A 14,836-nucleotide genomic window follows, 5' to 3' on the forward strand; every position below is an offset into this window, starting at 1 on the left:
TAGGGTGGGGGGGTTTAGTGTAGGGTTAGATGGTAGATGGTAGGGTATTTAAATAGTGGAGTAGGGTGGGGGGGTTTAGTGTAGGGTTAGATGGTAGGGTATGGTAGGGTAAAATAGTGGAGTAGGGTGGGGGGGTTTAGTGTAGGGTTAGATGGTAGATGGTAGGGTATTTAAATAGTGGAGTAGGGTGGGGGGTTTAGTGTAGGGTTAGATGGTAGATGGTAGGGTATTTAAATAGTGGAGTAGGGTGGGGGGTTTAGTGTAGGGTTAGATGGTAGATGGTAGGGTATTTAAATAGTGGAGTAGGGTGGGGGGGTTTAGTGTAGGGTTGGATGGTAGGGTATTTAAATAGTGGAGTAGGGTGGGGGGGTTTAGTGTAGGGTTAGATGGTAGATGGTAGGGTATATAAATAGTGGAGTAGGGTGGGGGGGTTTAGTGTAGGGTTAGATGGTAGGGTATTTAAATAGTGGAGTAGGGTGGGGGGGTTTAGTGTAGGGTTAGATGGTAGATGGTAGGGTATTTAAATAGTGGAGTAGGGTGGGGGGTTTAGTGTAGGGTTAGATGGTAGATGGTAGGGTATATAAATAGTGGAGTAGGGTGGGGGGGTTTAGTGTAGGGTTAGATGGTAGATGGTAGGGTATTTAAATAGTGGAGTAGGGTGGGGGGGTTTAGTGTAGGGTTAGATGGTAGATGGTAGGGTATTTAAATAGTGGAGTAGGGTGGGGGGGGTTAGTGTAGGGTTAGATGGTAGATGGTAGGGTATTTAAATAGTGGAGTAGGGTGGGGGGGTTTAGTGTAGGGTTAGATGGTAGATGGTAGGGTATTTAAATAGTGGAGTAGGGTGGGGGGTTTAGTGTAGGGTTAGATGGTAGGGTATTTAAATAGTGGAGTAGGGTGGGGGGGTTTAGTGTAGGGTTAGATGGTAGATGGTAGGGTATTTAAATAGTGGAGTAGGGTGGGGGGGTTTAGTGTAGGGTTAGATGGTAGATGGTAGGGTATATAAATAGTGGAGTAGGGTGGGGGGGTTTAGTGTAGGGTTAGATGGTAGATGGTAGGGTATATAAATAGTGGAGTAGGGTGGGGGGTTTAGTGTAGGGTTAGATGGTAGATGGTAGGGTATTTAAATAGTGGAGTAGGGTGGGGGGGTTTAGTGTAGGGTTAGATGGTAGGGTATTTAAATAGTGGAGTAGGGTGGGGGGGTTTAGTGTAGGGTTAGATGGTAGATGGTAGGGTATTTAAATAGTGGAGTAGAGTGGGGGGGGTTAGTGTAGGGTTAGATGGTAGATGGTAGGGTATTTAAATAGTGGAGTAGGGTGGGGGGGTTTAGTGTAGGGTTAGATGGTTGGGTATTTAAATAGTGGAGTAGGGTGGGGGGTTTAGTGTAGGGTTAGATGGTAGATGGTAGGGTATTTAAATAGTGGAGTAGGGTGGGGGGGTTTAGTGTAGGGTTAGATGGTAGATGGTAGGGTATTTAAATAGTGGAGTAGGGTGGGGGGTTTAGTGTAGGGTTAGATGGTAGATGGTAGGGTATTTAAATAGTGGAGTAGGGTGGGGGGTTTAGTGTAGGGTTAGATGGTAGATGGTAGGGTATTTAAATAGTGGAGTAGGGTGGGGGGTTTAGTGTAGGGTTAGATGGTAGATGGTAGGGTATTTAAATAGTGGAGTAGGGTGGGGGGGTTTAGTGTAGGGTTAGATGGTAGATGGTAGGGTATTTAAATAGTGGAGTAGGGTGGGGGGGGTTTAGTGTAGGGTTAGATGGTAGGGTATTTAAATCGTGGAGTAGGGTGGGGGGGGGGTTTAGTGTAGGGTTAGATGGTAGATGGTAGGGTATTTAAATAGTGGAGTAGGGTGGGGGGGGTTTAGTGTAGGGTTAGATGGTAGATGGTAGGGTATTTAAATAGTGGAGTAGGGTGGGGGGGTTTAGTGTAGGGTTAGATGGTAGATGGTAGGGTATTTAAATAGTGGAGTAGGGTGGGGGGTTTAGTGTAGGGTTAGATGGTAGGGTATTTAATTAGTGGAGTAGGGTGGGGGGGTTTAGTGTAGGGTTAGATGGTAGGGTATTTAAATAGTGGAGTAGGGTGGGGGGTTTAGTGTAGGGTTAGATGGTAGATGGTAGGGTATTTAAATAGTGGAGTAGGGTGGGGGGTTTAGTGTAGGGTTAGATGGTAGATGGTAGGGTATTTAAATAGTGGAGTAGGGTGGGGGGTTTAGTGTAGGGTTAGATGGTAGATGGTAGGGCATTTAAATAGTGGAGTAGGGTGGGGGGGTTTAGTGTAGGGTTAGATGGTAGATGGTAGGGTATATAAATAGTGGAGTAGGGTGGGGGGGTTTAGTGTAGGGTTAGATGGTAGGGTATTTAAATAGTGGAGTAGGGTGGGGGGGTTTAGTGTAGGGTTAGATGGTAGATGGTAGGGTATTTAAATAGTGGAGTAGGGTGAGGGGGTTTAGTGTAGGGTTAGATGGTAGATGGTAGGGTATATAAATAGTGGAGTAGGGTGGGGGGGTTTAGTGTAGGGTTAGATGGTAGATGGTAGGGTATTTAAATAGTGGAGTAGGGTGGGGGGGTTTAGTGTAGGGTTAGATGGTAGATGGTAGGGTATTTAAATAGTGGAGTAGAGTGGGGGGGGTTAGTGTAGGGTTAGATGGTAGATGGTAGGGTATTTAAATAGTGGAGTAGGGTGGCGGGGTTTAGTGTAGGGTTAGATGGTAGATGGTAGGGTATTTAAATAGTGGAGTAGGGTGGGGGGTTTAGTGTAGGGTTAGATGGTAGGGTATTTAAATAGTGGAGTAGGGTGGGGGGGTTTAGTGTAGGGTTAGATGGTAGATGGTAGGGTATTTAAATAGTGGAGTAGGGTGGGGGGGTTTAGTGTAGGGTTAGATGGTAGATGGTAGGGTATATAAATAGTGGAGTAGGGTGGGGGGGTTTAGTGTAGGGTTAGATGGTAGATGGTAGGGTATATAAATAGTGGAGTAGGGTGGGGGGTTTAGTGTAGGGTTAGATGGTAGATGGTAGGGTATTTAAATAGTGGAGTAGGGTGGGGGGGTTTAGTGTAGGGTTAGATGGTAGGGTATTTAAATAGTGGAGTAGGGTGGGGGGGTTTAGTGTAGGGTTAGATGGTAGATGGTAGGGTATTTAAATGGTGGAGTAGAGTGGGGGGGGTTAGTGTAGGGTTAGATGGTAGATGGTAGGGTATTTAAATAGTGGAGTAGGGTGGGGGGGTTTAGTGTAGGGTTAGATGGTTGGGTATTTAAATAGTGGAGTAGGGTGGGGGGTTTAGTGTAGGGTTAGATGGTAGATGGTAGGGTATTTAAATAGTGGAGTAGGGTGGGGGGGTTTAGTGTAGGGTTAGATGGTAGATGGTAGGGTATTTAAATAGTGGAGTAGGGTGGGGGGTTTAGTGTAGGGTTAGATGGTAGATGGTAGGGTATTTAAATAGTGGAGTAGGGTGGGGGGTTTAGTGTAGGGTTAGATGGTAGATGGTAGGGTATTTAAATAGTGGAGTAGGGTGGGGGGTTTAGTGTAGGGTTAGATGGTAGATGGTAGGGTATTTAAATAGTGGAGTAGGGTGGGGGGGTTTAGTGTAGGGTTAGATGGTAGATGGTAGGGTATTTAAATAGTGGAGTAGGGTGGGGGGGGTTTAGTGTAGGGTTAGATGGTAGGGTATTTAAATCGTGGAGTAGGGTGGGGGGGGGGTTTAGTGTAGGGTTAGATGGTAGATGGTAGGGTATTTAAATAGTGGAGTAGGGTGGGGGGGGTTTAGTGTAGGGTTAGATGGTAGATGGTAGGGTATTTAAATAGTGGAGTAGGGTGGGGGGGTTTAGTGTAGGGTTAGATGGTAGATGGTAGGGTATTTAAATAGTGGAGTAGGGTGGGGGGTTTAGTGTAGGGTTAGATGGTAGGGTATTTAATTAGTGGAGTAGGGTGGGGGGGTTTAGTGTAGGGTTAGATGGTAGGGTATTTAAATAGTGGAGTAGGGTGGGGGGTTTAGTGTAGGGTTAGATGGTAGATGGTAGGGTATTTAAATAGTGGAGTAGGGTGGGGGGTTTAGTGTAGGGTTAGATGGTAGATGGTAGGGTATTTAAATAGTGGAGTAGGGTGGGGGGTTTAGTGTAGGGTTAGATGGTAGATGGTAGGGTATTTAAATAGTGGAGTAGGGTGGGGGGGGGGGGTTTAGTGTAGGGTTAGATGGTAGGGTATTTAAATAGTGGAGTAGGGTGGGGGGTTTAGTGTAGGGTTAGATGGTAGATGGTAGGGTATTTAAATAGTGGAGTAGGGTGGGGGGTTTAGTGTAGGGTTAGATGGTAGATGGTAGGGTATTTAAATAGTGGAGTAGGGTGGGGGGGGTTTAGTGTAGGGTTAGATGGTAGATGGTAGGGTATTTAAATAGTAGAGTAGGGTGGGGGGGGTTTAGTGTAGGGTTAGATGGTAGATGGTAGGGTATTTAAATAGTGTAGTAGGTTGGGGGGGTTTAGTGTAGGGTTAGATGGTAGATGGTAGGGTATTTAAATAGTGGAGTAGGGTGGGGGGGTTTAGTGTAGGGTTAGATGGTAGATGGTAGGGTATTTAAATAGTGGAGTAGAGTGGGGGGGTTTAGTGTAGAGTTAGATGGTAGATGGTAGGGTATATAAATAGTGGGGTTTAATGAGTGAAGGGTGAGATTCATAAGGGAGGTATACCGTATATACCTTATATACCAGTCTAGTAGGTGGCTGTAACAAAACATTTATTGGATACCAAACGCGAACTTAAACCTCATCGAAGAAGAAGAACGGCGGGACATAGTATATAATGAATACGCAGGCCGAAAGACGCTGCTAAATGTCAGATCGGATAAATCTTTACTTTAGTTCCGTCTTTAGACGATAGGGTCAGCTGGCTAAAACACTCATCCTTGGCACATGATTCTTGATCTGCGGTGGCCCACAATTTGAGCCACGTGTGACGGGGCACATTACCTCTTGCTAGCAGGGTTAGAGAGTTAGATAACGTTATCTGTCTAATGTACCGACCGAGTGACAATAAGATGGAGACATATGCTAAACCGTGTAGCTAGCTGGCTTTGCATAAGCAGTGCCCGACAAAAAAACACTACAAAATGCAGCTAAAAAATGGCTAACGAGATTGTTAGCCACCTCTGGCTCAACGTTTGACTTGCTGTAGTGCAACTATAGTTAAAAACATTTCGCTAAATCGCACCAACCATGCATTGTATATAAATAGCAGTTGTTGCCTCAACGATTAAACATTTTTACAACCTCCCGGCGTTTAATATAGTATAGACTAGGTAGGGTTCAATGCACCATGTGAATTGCTGTGCACTATTCACGTTTAATATAGTATAGACTAGTTAGGGTTCAATGCACCATGTGAATTACTGTGCACTATTCCCGTTCAAGGCCCACGCGCGTCTGCATAAAACCGGAGAAAGACGACTCGTTGTGAATATGTCATATCAGCCATGTCGTTCTAGCTATCTGTTCTTTAAAAAATTATTATATAATAATAATTTTAAAAATTGTTAGCTGTATACATGTATACAAAGGCGATGTATTAAATAATTATCGTGTTTTTTAATAGTTTCGATTAGAGTTGTAATTTTATTATTTTTTATTAAAATGGTGAGATCTCAACATGGCGAATGTGCTTTAGGTGAATCCACTGCTGATTCTGTCAAGACCATACCGTTAACCAGTTATCTCAACACCAAAAACATGGAAATACATTTTCATTAAAATGTAAACATTTGTGCATCTGTCAAGTCGCTAACTAAAGTAACTAGCGAACGTTAACTAGTTTTTTAAATTGAAAACCAAAACATGGTAAAACGATCACGCGGGAGGTTTGCAACAACGTGCCTGTCTATCCCTGACCATTTTCAACAAGTCTGATTCTCGCCTAATATAACTAGTTACAGTACACTTTAGCTAAAAAAGCTATATGGGCTAATACCCCCTTCCGGAAACGGCATCTCACCTTATCTTCAATTATAATGATCATGTTGATAGTTTTAGAGACGGTGACAGTCCTTCCTGCCGGTATATTTCCTCCCTGGTTGTCTGTTTCGAGTAGCGGCACTGTGGACCACGCAGACTGAACGGGACAGCTCGTTATGCAGGGGCGGGTTATGTAAATGTAATTTCAGAACAATCCTGCCCCCCTCTCCACGCTATTTTGTTTCCGCCACATTCACGGTGTGTTGTCGAAAACAGACTGTTGTATTCATTCTCGACAATAACTGTCTCTCCATTAAATCCGCCTGCTGTTGCACAGCAGTCCTACGACCACAAGGTTACACCTGCTCTTCAGAAACACGCAGTAACTTGAGGAGTAAGTTAGAAATCAAGTAAACCCCCTGGACAGGACGCTAGTTTATCACCGTGTTCCATCCATTAGTAAATCAAGACAGTGGTATACTGACAGCCCCGTGTAGTGTTCCATTCTAGTTCATCAAGACAGTGGTATACTGACAGCCCCATGTAGTGTTCCATTCTAGTTCATCAAGACAGTGGTATACTGACAGCCCCATGTAGTGTTCCATCCATTAGTTCATCAAGACAGTGGTATACTGACAGCCCCATGTAGTGTTGTGTTCCATCAAGACAGTGGTATACTGACAGCCCCATGTAGTGTTCCATTCTAGTTCATCAAGACAGTGGTATACTGACAGCCCCATGTAGTGTTCCATTCTAGTTCATCAAGACAGTGGTATACTGACAGCCCCATGTAGTGTTGTGTTCCATCAAGACAGTGGTATACTGACAGCCCCATGTAGTGTTCCATTCTAGTTCATCAAGACAGTGGTATACTGACAGCCCCATGTAGTGTTCCATTCTAGTTCATCAAGACAGTGGTATACTGACAGCCCCATGTAGTGTTCCATTCTAGTTCATCAAGACAGTGGTATACTGACAGCCCCATGTAGTGTTCCATTCTAGTTCATCAAGACAGTGGTATACTGACAGCCCCGTGTAGTGTTCCATTCTAGTTCATCAAGACAGTGGTATACTGACAGCCCCATGTAGTGTTCCATTCTAGTTCATCAAGACAGTGGTATACTGACAGCCCCATGTAGTGTAGTGTTCCATCCATTAGTAAATCAAGACAGTGGTATACTGACAGCCCCATGTAGTGTTCCATTCTAGTTCATCAAGACAGTGGTATACTGACAGCCCCATGTAGTGTTGTGTTCCATCAAGACAGTGGTATACTGACAGCCCCATGTAGTGTTCCATTCTAGTTCATCAAGACAGTGGTATACTGACAGCCCCATGTAGTGTTCCATTCTAGTTCATCAAGACAGTGGTATACTGACAGCCCCATGTAGTGTTCCATTCTAGTTCATCAAGACAGTGGTATACTGACAGCCCCATGTAGTGTTCCATTCTAGTTCATCAAGACAGTGGTATACTGACAGCCCCATGTAGTGTTCCATTCTAGTTCATCAAGACAGTGGTATACTGACAGCCCCGTGTAGTGTTCCATTCTAGTTCATCAAGACAGTGGTATACTCACAGCCCCATGTAGTGTTCCATTCTAGTTCATCAAGACAGTGGTATACTGACAGCCCCATGTAGTGTTCCATTCTAGTTCATCAAGACAGTGGTATACTGACAGCCCCGTGTAGTGTTCCATTCTAGTTCATCAAGACAGTGGTATACTCACAGCCCCATGTAGTGTTCCATTCTAGTTCATCAAGACAGTGGTATACTGACAGCCCCATGTAGTGTAGTGTTCCATTCTAGTTCATCAAGACAGTGGTATACTGACAGCCCCATGTAGTGTTCCATTCTAGTTCATCAAGACAGTGGCATACTGACAGCCCCATGTAGTGTTCCATTCTAGTTCATCAAGACAGTGGTATACTGACAGCCCCATGTAGTGTAGTGTTCCATCCATTAGTAAATCAAGACAGTGGTATACTGACAGCCCCATGTAGTGTTCCATTCTAGTTCATCAAGACAGTGGTATACTGACAGCCCCATGTAGTGTTGTGTTCCATCAAGACAGTGGTATACTGACAGCCCCATGTAGTAGTGTTCCATTCTAGACAGGTGCTCCTTTGATGCTACTGCAGCTCACACACACACACACACACACACACACACACACACACACACACACACACACACACACACACACACTGATCTACGTTCAGTCTTGCATTGTAATGAAGGATATATGTGTTGTATAACTGATTCTAGACCTGGTATTAGGAGCCTGTAATGAAGCATATATTTGTTGTTTAACTGATCTTAGACCTGTTATTAGGGTTCTGTAATGAAGGATATATGGGTTGTGTAACTGATTCTAGACCTGGTATTAGGGGCCTGTAATGAAGGATCTATGGGTTGTGTAACTGACCCTAGACCTGTTATTAGGGTCCTGTAATGAAGGATCTCCTGTTGACCGCATCCTGGTTGGTCCACACATCAAGGGGCGGTTGGGCTGTGTTACCATAGAGACGGGGGGAGGGGCATACAGTGTGTCAGAAGAACCCAATGTGATTCTAATCAGAGGTGTTGTGAAATGATTATCAAAGAGTGTTTAATTAATGCAAGCTCGCCTGAATGAACAACATGAAAGGAGAATCCCTATTTACACGCACACACACACACACACGCACGCACACACACACACACACACACACACACACACACACACGCACACACACACACACGCACGCACACACACACACACACACACACACACACAGACACACATCTGAAGGGAGAGGATATGGGGTCCTTCATGTACAACACCAAAACAAGCAAAGGATCGCCTTATTGAACACCTTATTGAACAGAGTTTAAACCCTGAGGATGGAACAACTTATTGAACACTGAGAATGGAACACCTTATTGAATAGAGTTTAAACACTGAGGATGGAACACCTTATTACTACAATGTGACAGGCAACACTATCAATATAATAAGAATATACAGTGGGGCAAAAAAGTATTTAGTCTGCCACCAATTGTGCAAGTTCTCCCACTTAAAAAGATGGGAGAGGCCTGTAATTTTCATCATAGGTACACTTCAACTATGACAGACAAAATGAGAAGAAAAAAATCCAGAAAATCACATACCAGCAGAGCTTACAGAGGACCACAGTGAGAAAGGGTTTTCACTACACTGTTGAAGATAACAGAATCGTATTGTAGCTCTGTGGTGAATATGTCTGTGATATGGCCTGTCACCACTCACATACTAGGTGGTGTGCATGTCTCTGTGTGTGTGTGTGTGTGTTCCGTGTGTGTTGCGTGTGTATTCTGTGTGTGTGTTTGCCTGCACTTGAATGGATGTGAGAGGCAGGTGTCTATGTTAATGGTGGTGAGAGGCAGGTGTCTATGTTAATGTGTTCTCATATGTCCTTCATCCACTTTGCCATTCAACTGTCTACTGAATAAAGAAAAGACACAGAGAGAAACAGAAAGAGAGAGGGATTGAGAGAGCGAGGGGAGGAGGTTAGGAGAGAGAGAGAGAGAGAGGGATTGAGAGAGCGAGGGGAGGAGGTTAGGAGAGAGAGAAAGAGAGGTTAGGAGAGAGAGAGAGAGAGGTTAGGAGAGTAGGAGAGAGGTTAGGAGAGAGAGAAAGAGAGGTTAGGAGAGAGAGAGAGAGAGGTTAGGAGAGTAGGAGAGAGGTTAGGAGAGAGAGAGAGAGAGGTTAGGAGAGAGAGAGAGAGAGGTTAGGAGAGTAGGAGAGAGGTTAGGAGAGAGAGAGAGAGAGAGAGAGAGAGAGAGAGAGAGAGATAGTAGAGGGAACAGAAAGAGAGAGAGAGTAGAGGAAACAGAAAGAGAGAGATAGAGAGAGTAGAGAGAACAGAAAGAGAGAGAGTAGAGGGAACAGAAAGAGAGAGAGAGAGAGTGTGTGTGTGTGTGTGTGTGTGTGTGTGTGTGTGTGTGTCAGTGGTGTGTATTCATACAAAGGGAAGCCAGGCTTTCCTCCCCAAAATTTTTTTATTTAAAAATAATGTATCTGTAGTGTCTCTGTGTTTCTGAATTTTCCTTCAATTGGCAAGAAGCTGAATGTATCTCACCGAAGAAAGAATCAGAGTGAGCTAAACAGCGCCCCTCTGTCCATTCAAATCAATTCAAATCAAGGGCTTTATTGGCATGGGAAACATGTGTTAACATTGCCAAAGCAAGTGAGGTAGATAATATATAAAGTGATTATATAAAGTGAAATAAACAATACAAATTAACAGTAAACATTACACATACAGAGGTTTCAAAACAATAAAGACATTACAAATGTCATATTATATATATATATATACAGTGTTTTAACAATGTACAAATTGTCTCTCTATGTGTAGACCATGTATCTGATGCTATCTTTACAGTGAAACAGCTCCCCTCTGTCTCTCTATGTGTAGAACATGTATCTGATCCTGTGTGGTCCAAAAGAGTATGACATTGTTGCCGACCTGTAGCATTGAAGCCAGCCAGCATTTAGCCTCCGTTGATATATATATATATATATATTTTTTTTTTAAATAATAGCCAATCAACGTTGAGCTCAACCAAAAAATAAATGTCAAGGTAAACCATCTTGGATTTGGCCAATCACATCGAGAACATATGTCATTGACAGAAAATCTTTGTGTTGTTGTCTTCCGGTGACAAGCTAGCTAGCTAACTAGCTAAAATAGGTCCTTTCTTAAATTAGCCATGGATGGAGATAGGGATTTGGACTTGTGGTTTTACTTCATTCTCCATACTGGCAAATGATTATAACTTAGATTCTGATCCAACCATTAATTCATACATTGTTGTGCCTCTGGCCTGAGAGGATAGAAGTTTAAATATGTAGCTAAATGTAGAAGTCTAATGTTAACTAGATAACGTTGTCCATGAATGGAAATTAGGCTAGCGAGCAATTAGCATTTTAGCCAGGTAGCCTAGGACAACAAACCATAAACGTTTGTTCTTCATGACCTTCACACAGATTAATTCATGAACTTCTTGGACGAAAAGATCATGATCATTGGAAAACAAATTACGGCTCTTTGAATCTGTGAATTTCTCCAAAACTCAAGAGTTCCTGGGTCTGCACAACACTGCCAGGACCTTCGGATCAAGGGAGACACTCAAGTTTTTTTTAAATCCTGTATCTCTGTGAAAATAGTAATGGCCTCTAAACCTTCAAGCGGCCTACTGGACCCTATTCCAACTAAACTACTGAAAGAGCTGCTTCCTGTGCTTGGCCCTCCTATGTTGAACATAATAAACATCTCCCTATCCACCGGATGTGTACCAAACTCACTAAAAGTGCTAATAATAAAGCCTCTTTTGAAAAAGCCAAACCTTGACCCAGAAAAAAATTAAAAAGGAACAAGTTTGGTCTATATCAAATCTCCCATTCCTCTCAACATTTTGGGAAAAAGTTGTTGCGCAGCAACTCCCTGCCTTCCTGAAGACAAACAATGTATACAAAACGCTCCAGTCTGGTTTTAGACCCCATCATAGCACTGAGACTGCACTAGTTAAGGTGGTAAATGACCTTTTAATGGCATCGGACCGAGGCTCTGCATCTGTCCTCGTGCTCCTAGACCTTAGTGCTGCTTTTGATACCATCGATCACCACATTCTTTTGGAGAGATTGGAAACCCAAATTGGTCTACACGGACAAGTTCTGGCCTGGTTTAGATCTTATCTGTCGGAAAGATATCAGTTTGTCTCTGTGGATGGTTTGTCCTCGGCGTTACTCTGGACCCTAATCTCTCTCTGCATGGCCGGTTCCCCTCTCTCTCTCCACTGAGATTCTCTTTCATGCCGTCCCTAGGAGGGGTGTGTAACGTTGTGCCAGGCTTTTTTCCACTAAAACTCGACTTGAATGGGTTGAGTCACTGATGTGCTCTTCCTGTCTGGTCTTGCCCCCCCCCCCTCGGGCTCGACCTCTGAATGCTCGGCTATGAAAAGCATTTGTCATTTGTCATTAGGTGTCTAGTGATATTGGTGTCTATCTGTAGGCTAGTTGTCTAGTGATATTGGTGTCTAGCTGTCGGCTAGTTGTCTAGTGATATTGGTGTCTAGCTGTAGGCTAGTTGTCTAGTGATATTGGTGTCTAGCTGTCGGCTAGTTGTCTAGTGATATTGGTGTCTAGCTGTAGGCTAGTTGTCTAGTGATATTGGTGTCTAGCTGTAGGCTAGTTGTCTAGTGATATTGGTGTCTAGTTGTAGGCTAGTTGTCTAGTGATATTGGTGTCTAGCTGTAGGCTAGTTGTCTAGTGATATTGGTGTCTAGCTGTAGGCTAGTTGTCTAGTGATATTGGTGTCTAGCTGTAGACTAGTGATATTGGTGTCTAGCTGTAGGCTAGTTGTCTAGTGATATTGGTGTCTAGCTGTAGGCTAGTTGTCTAGTGATATTGGTGTCTAGCTGTAGGCTAGTTGTCTAGTGATATTGGTGTCTAGCTGTCGGCTAGTTGTCTAGTGATATTGGTGTCTAGCTGTAGGCTAGTTGTCTAGTGATATTGGTGTCTAGCTGTAGGCTAGTTGTCTAGTGATATTGGTGTCTAGTTGTCTAGTGATATTGGTGTCTAGTTGTCTAGTGATATTGGTGTCTAGTTGTCTAGTGATATTGGTGTCTAGTGATATTGGTGTCTAGCTGTCTAGTGATATTGGTGTCTAGTGATGTTGGTGTCTAGTTGTCTAGTGATATTGGTGTCTAGCTGTAGGCTAGTTGTCTAGTGATATTCGTGTCTAGTGATGTTGGTGTCTAGCTGTCTAGTGATATTGGTGTCTAGTTGTCTAGTGATATTGGTGTCTAGTTGTCTAGTGATATTGGTGTCTAGTGATATTGGTGTCTAGTTGTCTAGTGATATTGGTGTCTAGTGATATTGGTGTCTAGCTGTCTAGTGATGTTGGTGTCTAGCTGTCTAGTGATATTGGTGTCTAGCTGTAGTCTAGTTGTCTAGTGATATTGGTGTCTAGCTGTAGGCTAGTTGTCTAGTGATATTGGTGTCTAGTGATGTTGGTGTCTAGCTGTCTAGTGATATTGGTGTCTAGCTGTAGGCTAGTTGTCTAGTGATATTGGTGTCTAGCTGTAGACTAGTTGTCTAGTGATATTGGTGTTTAGTGATTTTGGTGTCTAGTGATATTGGTGTCTAGTGATTTTGGTGTCTAGTGATATTGGTGTCTAGTGATATTGGTGTCTAGCTGTAGACTAGTTGTCTAGTTGATCCATCAGTTGATCCAGGAAATAAAAAATCTAATATCGATAGGTGATAATAAAGTTAAATAAATGCTCTGGTACTTCTGGCTATGAATGGTACGGAGAACACCAATACCCACAATGCCCCTGGAAAACAAACCAATGAGCCTCTAAACAGCTGACTGACAAAATCAAACAACGAATAAATAGAATGTATTGGAATAAATGCTTATTTTTGTTTTAATCAAGGGCGCATGACAAAACAAATGGCGAAAATGCGGAAGTGGAAAGGAAAATCTATGCGTTTTGAAGGCGCTCAGCTGAGATCGAAATGTTGCACTATTGAGTGGACCGTGCAGTCGCGTCTTAATAAATGGGTTAAACCATAACGCAGATGTGGAGGGGTGTTCGTTTCATTTGGAAGTTTTACTTTGAATATTTTATCACTGTAAAACATATTTACCGCTCCATTTTAAACAAATAAGAGAATGGTTAAATTAGCACTATTTAAAGGGGGCTAACGGGGAGCGGAGCGGAGCCCCCCCCCCCCTCCTGACTCCCATGTAATTCGCATCGTACATTTTTGCCTCCGTGGATCGATTTACACTTTTCTGACCTGTCCCAAAATCATTTGGCTTAGCTTGACGCGCATACAGTTAGGCACTTCTAAGTTAAGCTTTACGGACTAATGCCAAATAGCCTAACATCATGAAATGAAAAACATCAATGTAGCCTATAGATCGATATAAATTTGATCTTCATTTACCGCCCGACCGCTCGCCACACACCCGCCCTTCAACCAAACAAAATGTAATTACCCGCCTTCTCCGCGGTTTGGACTGCGGGTTCTGAGTCAACATGCGCATCACTAGTGTGTGTGTGTGTGAGTATTTGTGTGTGTTTTGTGTGTGTATCACTTGAGCAAAAACTTATTTCCTCTCTCTCCTCATCCCCTCCCCTTCCCTCTCAGTTCTCTCCGTCTTCAGCCTCCTCTCTCTCCTCTTCTCTCCTCTCTCCTCTTGGCCCTCCTCTCTCCTCTTCTCTCCTCTTCTCTCTCATCTCTCTCATCTCTCTCTCTTATCTCGCCCACCCTCGCTCCCTCCCGCCCAGTGTAAGGGCGTCCCTGGTTGGTTTCCATGGCTTGCCTTGCCGTAAAGTGAGGGAAAATGTCTGATTCCTGTCAGTGTTTCTATTCTTGATCCCGAACCAGGCGTTGTTCCGATATATCTCAAGAAGCATGGCTATTACAGCTATATACCTAGTTAAAAACCACGCTGGGATGTGCTATTCTTCATCCAAGGGACTTTAACACGGGTAAGGTGTCAAATACAGCCTAGTCTACAATGTAGTAAATCCGACGTAATAACGTTAGTGAGTATTCGGGTTGCTAGCTAACTTTATCTCACCAGGTACGTCCACTAAAAGCAGATGTGTACCGTAGATAAATTGTTGCTATTATTTCCCGACAAAAATATATAGCCAGCCAAGAATTCATTTGTTACGTTCTAACGTTCTAACGTTCTTAGAACGTTGCCGATGTTGAAACAAAGTTGCGCCCTCGACGATCCAATGTTGTTGCCAGTTGCCACCCCGTCGATGTGTGTTGCTAGTTGGTACAAATTCCCTTGATGATGATGATGATGACTCAGTGACAGACAAGACACTGTAACATCTTCCTCACTCT

The 14,836-nt window shown here is 43.5% G+C and overlaps 1 protein-coding gene across 1 annotated transcript in view; it reads right to left on the reverse strand.

Moving 5' to 3' along the window:
• LOC139374611 (thioredoxin-like) overlaps positions 1 to 6,193 on the reverse strand; it is a 56,364-nt gene extending 50,171 nt beyond the window's left edge. The window contains exon 1 of the mRNA XM_071115639.1: positions 5,975 to 6,193. Within this exon, the coding sequence (XP_070971740.1) occupies positions 5,975 to 5,998 (24 nt within the window). The 5' untranslated portion in view covers positions 5,999 to 6,193. The remainder of the gene's footprint in view (positions 1 to 5,974) is intronic.
• Positions 6,194 to 14,836: the final 8,643 nt, after the last annotated feature.

This window comes from Oncorhynchus clarkii, chromosome 19 (genome assembly GCF_045791955.1).
Source record: "Oncorhynchus clarkii lewisi isolate Uvic-CL-2024 chromosome 19, UVic_Ocla_1.0, whole genome shotgun sequence".
NCBI lineage: Eukaryota > Metazoa > Chordata > Actinopteri > Salmoniformes > Salmonidae > Oncorhynchus > Oncorhynchus clarkii.